The sequence below is a fragment of the Mastomys coucha genome, unplaced genomic scaffold (genome assembly GCF_008632895.1).
Source record: "Mastomys coucha isolate ucsf_1 unplaced genomic scaffold, UCSF_Mcou_1 pScaffold15, whole genome shotgun sequence".
Taxonomy (NCBI): domain Eukaryota; kingdom Metazoa; phylum Chordata; class Mammalia; order Rodentia; family Muridae; genus Mastomys; species Mastomys coucha.
Window position 1 is genome coordinate 104,647,403 of NW_022196897.1, and position 7,845 is coordinate 104,655,247.

Sequence of the window (7,845 nt, forward strand, 5' to 3'; positions counted from 1 at the left end):
CTAGCTACAATACAGATTTCTAAGCAAGGCTAGAAGATCAGATCGTACCCTAAAATCTTTATATTCATTCAGAAAAGAGAAAAAGAGATGATCTGATGCCAAAGCAGGTTTATTGACTTGTGAGCACCCCACAAGTACCCTCATTTCAGGTTGGTTTTTTTTTTTTTTTTTTCCTGTAAGAAAGTGTAACACCTCTAGGCAAGTACAATGAACTCAAATTTTACATTAGGAAATAACAACAAAGAAGCTAGCATCCTGCTCTCTTAAGATTAATGAAATATAAAGAAAGTCCAGTGACTGCTCCCTACAGTGACATCGCCTGTTCTCTGTCCCTGATAGATACACAAAAGTGCACAGTTCAAGAAAGGTCTTAAGGAAGAGCAGCACTCACGAAGCCGACGGGATACATCTCTAACCTATATGTAAGTAAGGGGTTTTTTTGTTTTGTTTTGTTTTGTTTTTGTTTTGTTTTTTTGTTTTTTGAGACAGATTTTCTCTGTGTAGCCCTGGCTGTCCTGGAACTCACTCTGTAGACCAGGCTGGCCTTGAACTCAGAAATCCACCTGCCTCTGCCTCCCAAGTGCTGGGATTAAAGGCATGTGCCACCACTGCCCGGCTAAGTAAGGGGTTTTTAGATCTACGTCAATCTAAGGCAAAACAAAACAAACCCAAACAAATTCAAACACACACTTTTTGGGTTTTGGTGATGTTACAGACTGAACTGGTGGTCTATGCAGCTGTCCCAGCTCTCTGCCACCCACAGGAGCAGCCCCACAACATTCCTAACTAAACCAGATCCTTCCAGACACTGAGCCTGAGCTTTTCTTTTTCAAATCCTTTAAACCTAAAGATGAGAAGTACGCATCAACTACTAGGACTATTTCCTCATACACTGATGGAATGGCAAGTTTGACCTCACCCATTACTGCTCTTCTTGGGTCCCTCCCAATCCAGACAGCAGGATTCAGCACTAAGCCTAAGGCCACCATTTTCCCAGAAGCCCGTGGCTGAGACCTAACCAACCTACCCCATGAGAAACTCACAGGGACTCTGTCGGCCTCAGGGACAAACCTTAAATCCTAAAACAGATTTAAAGATGGACTTATCCATGAATCTGTCTTCTCCAGGGCTGGACAGGGTGGAAGTGTAGAAACCACAACTTCTTCAGGAAGATGGAGGGTGTCACTTGGTACCTCCCAGGTTTCCTCAGGAAAAGAAGGTGACCCAAAGCCCAAAGTGTCTTCACTTGGGCTTGTTAAAGTGCCCTTATTTCCCACGACCAGCAACTGCTCTATCTCCTCTTTCAAAGAAAAATGTGACTGTGATGCCCCAGTGGGAGGCAGGGAGTGGGCTTTCTGGGCTCTAGGGTCTTCTGGCCCCGCTGACTCCCAGCACTCTGGTTTGTTCTCAGAGTCTTCATGGGCTTCGTCCTCCTTCCTGGGAGGCACAGTTTGAGACTTTGCTGTGGTTTGTTTAGATTCTTTAACCAAAAAATTCTTATCCTTATGAGATTCAGGACATACAGAGGGTGGAATTCGGTCTACACCAGATGTCTTACAAAATAAGAAACCCTGGACTCGCTCCTCTTTCTCTGCTGTGCAAGCCACTGGCTCCTTTGGGTGCAGCAGCGTCCTTATGAGGAGGCCCTGTGCATTCACTCTGTACTCCTTTGCAGCTCTCTCTCTGCGCTGTTTCTGGAAGTCCTGGAGTTGAAGAAGCTCTGCTGGCAGCTCCATACATGCAGGCTAGGAAAGCAAAGAAACACCAACTTATACAAAGATCTTAACATGATACCTAAAATCCCTTCAATAGGCAAAGGAATCTATTCAAATGTGCTCCCGTAGTGCCCTCTAGTGTTTCCAATATAATTACTATTTAAAATTTTTGATTATACTGTTTTTGAGTAAACTAAGTATTTAAGAAAATTAAATATTTATGTATGTGTAAATATAGAAAATGTGAATTTCCCAACCTGGCTTCATTTGGCTTAGAAGTTGCACCCTCTGAAAAGCTGAAAAGTATTATGCACCATCACTGCCAGGCATGAGTCCCTGTTTTAAAACAAACAGCAGCAATGGTGGCACATGCCTTTAATCCCAGCACTTGGGAGACAGAGGCAGGCAGATTTCTGAGTTCAAGACCAGCCTGGTCTACAGAGTGAGTTCCAGCACAGCCAGGGCTATACAGAGAAACCTTGTCTTGAAGAACCAACCAACCAACCAACCAACCAACCAACCAAACCAGCAACTTTTTTTTTTTTTTTTTTTTTGGTTTTTTCGAGACAGGGTTTCTCTGTATAGCTCTGGCTGTCCTAGAACTCACTCTGTAGACTAGGTTGGCCTCGAACTCAGAAATCCACCTGCCTCTGCCTCCCAAGTGCTGGGATTAAAGGCGTGTACCACCACTGCCCGGCGTAATTTTTTAAAAGTAAAGTGGAGAGCAGTGAAAGAAAATACATGTTGATGTCTGACCACCATGACCTCAAGCATAGACTAGAACTCCACCCATGGGTACACACACAGATATAGCACACAGGTACACTCAGACATACACAGATGCTTTGGACACACACACACACACACAGTATTAAGCTCAGTATAGTGGTACATGGTGCTGAGAGGTGGAGGCAGGAGGCTCGTGAGTTCAGATCATCTATAGATATATGGCAAGTTCAGGGTCAATTTCAGGTCCATAAGGCTTTGTCTCAAAAACAAAACAAGGCGCTTGAGAAAAGCCCATTGGTTAAGAGCACTGGCTGCTCTTCTAGAGGACCCAGGGTTAGGTTTCCAGCACACTCATGGTGGCTCACAACCATCCATAACTCCATAATTTCTGGGGATCTGGTGCCTTCATCCATATTACACACACACACACACACACACACACACACACACACACGCACAAATATTTTTTAAAAGGTAAAGAAGTGATATAGGTTGTAGCTCAGTTGGCATTACCCTTCCCTAGCATGGATGAAGCCCTGAGTTTGATGTGTGCCATTACAGAAACAGGGCATGGTGGCACATGGCTGCAGCCCAGCACTGGGCATGTGAGGGCAGAAGGATCAGGGACTCAAGGTCATCTTCAGTTACACAGCAAGTTTGAGGAACACTGGGATCCATCAGTCCATGTCTGGAGGATCCATCAGTCCATGAAGACATCACCATATGGTGAATCTTATGATTCACCATAAGACTGTCTCACAACAGATGCTTTATTTGTTGTGAAGAGTGGGTGTCACAGGCAAATGTGGCATCACAAGACTGTAATCCAGCTGCTCAGGAAGGAGGAGGCAGGACAAACGTCAAGGCCATCCTAGACAACTCCATCAGACCTTTGCTTAAAACAAAAATTTCGAAAGGTCTGTGCATGTAGTTTCTTGGTAGAGTGCTGAGAGTGTGTAAGTCCCATGCTTGATCTCTAGCACTGTAAACACACAACCACACAAGCGAGCTCCCAGAAACAGTAGGTACCACTGTGTTCAAGATGAGGGAAAGGTGGAGAACGCGCCCACAGGAAGCTGCCCTACCTCTGTGCCTGCAAGTCGGTCTGCAGAACCTTCTCGGTAGGTGTTCAGGTATCCATCTACCAGTGTGGTTAAGTCTGACATCACCTCATCCAGGAGCACCAATCGAAGTGGAAGCAGGTAGGTTGTTTCCAGGGCCAAGATCTTCAATATAGAAGGTGGAAGAGGTCTTGTCAACCATATTTCTGGATTTTCCTAGAGACAGAAAAACAATTTTTAAATAATACTAAGTAAAATTTAGCTGAGCGGTTGTGGTGTGTGCCTTTTATTTCAGCACTCAGGAGACAGTGGCAGATCTGAGTTTGAAGCCAGCCTGGCCTACAGAGTAAGTTCCAGGATAGCCAGGGCTAAAAAAAAAAAAAAAAAAAATTCTGAAACTTTGTCTTTAAAAAACAGCAATAAAAAAAAGTAAAATTTTTATAGAAAATTACTAGAAAATTATTGTTTCCAGTTGCTTAACTTAAAACACTGTTATTTTCTTCCATTGCTTTCTATTTTCACATTATCTGTGGTTCTCTGAGCAGGTGTGCAGTGCTCCAACCCCCACCTAATATATAGTGTCTGTGAGTCAGAGAACAGTAGCACTGGGAGGAGAGACTTGTGTATCTGGATTTCTTATTCCATGTTGGAGGGAGCAGCCAGTCACATAGCTTGCCTACTGTGTCTAGGATCCTAGGACTCATCACCAGTACCATAGAACTGCACCAAGTTGGACAGAGGGCTAGGGGAATAGCTCAGCTGGAGAGTACTTGCTTGCCGTAAACAAAGTCCTGAGTTCAACCCCCAGCACCACTGAAGGGAAAATGGGGGAGTGAACTGACTTGAGCATATTACCAACTGTAGGTAATACATGCAGTCACAACCCAGGTCTGCATGGAAGGATGTTACGCTCTAAGGGAAACTGATACTGCTTTGGGAAAAGCAACTAAGGTGATTTTGGTTCCAATGTCTTAATTGAGTACTTTTTTTTTTTTCAAGACAGGGTTTCTCTGTGTAGCCCTGGCTGTCCTGGAACTCACTCTATCAACCAGGCTGGCCTCGAACTCAGAAATCTGCCTGCCTCTGCCTACCAAGTGCTGGGATTAAAGGTGTGTGCCACCACTGCCCGGCAACTCATCACTTTTTTATCCAACGGGCTAACAGTCCTGTGGAGAGCACACATCTTTCAATACTTACCTGAATACGTTTCTGTCTCTCTTCTAAAAAGAAAAGGTATTTGGGAGCAACTTTAAGGTGTCTGATTAAACTCTCCTGCAAAGTACTGATACAATTTGGAAGAAAGCCACCCGTCTCCATAGAGAACTGAAGGACATCAGCTACCTGAGGTATGAAACAGAAAAGGATCACAACAACAAAAGAGGGTTAGGTAATATGCACATAAAGATCTTATGTCAGAGGTATCTAGAGAGAGATAAGAGATCTTTAAAGACCATTTCCCCTACAGTCATACCGTGGATGCTATAGGTAAATTTAAAGTAGGTCAATCAATATCTTTTTGACATGAAAATAATAAAAAGTTAGGCGATAACCCATCTCTGTATTGTCTGTTTTCTTTTCTTGTTTGGCTGCCTTACAGTTATTATACCTTGGTACCTTTGGAGAATTAGAATAGAAATAGAAAGAAAGAATTTGGTATTCTCTTCAGAACACAAAAGACAAGTTTACTGAACTTACAGGGAGGAAGCAGCAGGCAGAGGCAGCAGCAGAGCTGTCCCCTCGAGAGCTGTTCCTTCCTTACAGCTACTCTGGCACATTTTGGTAAGGAGCATGAGTAACACTGACACCTGCTATCCTGGGCTGGGGAGTGGTTCACTGAGTAAAACACATGCCGGTCACTCATGAGGCTCTGAATCAGAGTTCCAGAATCCACAGACAGCAAGACAAGGCAGCACTGGAATTTCTGTACTCCTAGGGCAGAGACAGGAGGCGTCCCAAAGGCTCACAGGCCAGCAGCCTGGTGTATGCAGTGAACAGCAGGAGACTGTTGAGACAGAGAGAGCCAGAGCCAGAGCCATGGCCATGTCCTGACTTCTGTGTGCGCACTTGGTGCCTCTGTGCCTGCACCTGCACAACCCTCACACATAGCATAGATAGAAAAGACTTAAGAAAACTCGAAATGAACATTTATCTGAACACTACAGGCTAAATAATGACTCCAATGTATCTATGTCTACGCTGGGTATGGTAGAGCTTACCAGTGATCCTAGTATTTGGAAGGGGCAGGCAGGAGAATCAAGATTTCAGTTTGAGGCCAGTCTGTGGCATGAAATTTTGCTTTTGAACAGAAAAAAAGATATCTCTTTGGTTTTTGGTTTTTGGGGTTTTTTTTTTTTTTTTTTTTTTTTTTGGTTGTTTGTTTTTCAAGACAGGGTTTCTTTGTGTCTGCTCTGGAACTCGATTTGTAGACCAGAATGGCCTTGAACTCACACAGGTTTATCTGTCTCTGCCTCCTAAGTGCTATGATTAAAGGCATGTGCTACTATCATCCAGTCTTATTTTTTAGAGATGTATCTATCTTTATTTCATCTATATGAAAGAGGGCACCAGATCCTCTGGAACTGGAATTGGCAAGCATGTGATTGCTAGGAACCAAACTTAGGTCCTTTGCAAGAGAAGCATGTGTATGTGTCTATGTTAATGCATGCATATATGTGCACAGATGTATGCATCTATGTGCAAATGAAGGCCAGAAGAACACTGGGAGTCATCCTCTGTCACTCTCTGACTATTCTTTTGGGGAAGAGTCTCTTTCTGAGCCTGGGGCTTACTGTCTCTGCCTCTCTTGGACCTGAGGTTACAGGTGTTTACAGGGACAGATTGTTATATGGGTGCTGGGATCTAAACTTTAATCCTTATCATTTTACAGCAAACATTTTTAACTGCTGAACTATTTATGTAGCCATGCATTCCATATATACATACTATGTGTGTGTGTGTGTATGTATATATATGTACACAACTCCCCCATATATATATTTACTTTTTGAGACAGGGCTTTTATGTGGTCTAGGCTGGCCTTGACCTCACTATGTAGCTGAGGCTAGCCTTGAAATGTGAATCCCCTTAACTTGTGATCCCAAGTCTTCCTGCTTGCTACCTATAGAAGACATACTCTGAGGAGGGAGGAGTGAGCATAAGGACTGTAAGTGGCTACCCGCTACTGAAAACTGCAGCAGGCACAGGAGATGAAAAGTTAGTAGTTCAAGGTCATCTTTAGCTACACATAGTTTGGGGTCAGGGCTACATGAGGCCCTGTGTAGTGATCTGAATAGGTTTGGCCCCCACAGACTCATGTTTGAATGCTTGGCCTACAAGGAGTGGCACCATTAGGAGATGTGGCTTTGTTAGAGTACGTGTAGCCTTGTTGGAGGATAAGTGCCACTGTGGAGCTGGCTTTGAGGTCTAATAGAGACCTCAAACTATACCCAGTATGGTAGCTTCTTTCTGCGGCCTGCAGGGCTAGATGCAGAACTAACACTCAGCTTTTCCTCCAGCATCATGTCTGCCTGCACGCTCCCATGTTTCTCTCCATGACGATCATGGATTAAACCTCTGAAATGCAAGCCAGCCCCAATTAAATGTTTTCCTTTATAAGAGCTGCTGTTGCCGTGCTGTCTCTTCACAGCAATGAAACCCTAACTAGACACCCTGTTTTGGTGGATAGTTGCAAAGTTGAGGCCAGATTAGGCTACAGAGCAAGTTTCCAGATTTACAAAGATAAACCCTGGCAACACAATTTCTTTTTAAAAGCAAGGGAGCAGTGACTCCATGAGAACCTCTAAACAAATTCTTGTTGACACCTTGACTCTTACTCAGGAAAAGTGATGTGAGCCTTCTCACCTATAGGAGAACTTAGAAGAACTATAGGAGAGAAAAATCAAGGTGGTTATGTTCAATTTGTGATCAGTTATAGCAGTAATGCTTGTTTGATGTGCAAAGCTCTGAGTTTATCCCATAGAAAGGAAAAAAATTATTTATGCTGATGGCTTTTGGAGAACAATGGAATCCTTAGACTTTAGGAATAATCATGGCACAAAAGCAGTGTCAATACTGTGGATTGAAAGGATCTGAAAAGAAGGTCCAAAGGAACTGCAAACATAAGAAATGGTACAAATTTGTAAGTAGAAGAATAAAAATGAGTCACGTATTTAAACAGGGCATTGAAATTTTAGGAATTAATCCTTAAAAATAATAATCCCCAAAGGGGAAAAAACCCTAAGGAAATGAAGGAAGGGAAGAAGGAAGAACAGGAAGGAGAGAAGAGAGGACCACTGCGACCAGTGGGAGGAGGGAGAGAAGAGAGCACCATTGTGACTAGT

The 7,845-nt window shown here is 43.5% G+C and overlaps 1 protein-coding gene across 3 annotated transcripts in view; it reads right to left on the reverse strand.

Moving 5' to 3' along the window:
• Window positions 1–537: 537 nt before the first annotated feature.
• The window catches only part of Exd1 (exonuclease 3'-5' domain containing 1), a 29,780-nt gene continuing 22,472 nt past the window's right edge, over window positions 538–7,845 (reverse strand). For all 3 annotated transcript variants that reach the window (XM_031371521.1, XM_031371520.1, XM_031371523.1), the window contains 3 exons: window positions 4,703–4,846; window positions 3,530–3,721; window positions 538–1,745 (listed from right to left, as the gene is read on the reverse strand). In XM_031371521.1, the coding sequence (XP_031227381.1) occupies window positions 1,080–1,745; window positions 3,530–3,721; window positions 4,703–4,846 (1,002 nt within the window). In that variant the 3' untranslated portion in view covers window positions 538–1,079. The remainder of the gene's footprint in view (window positions 1,746–3,529; window positions 3,722–4,702; window positions 4,847–7,845) is intronic.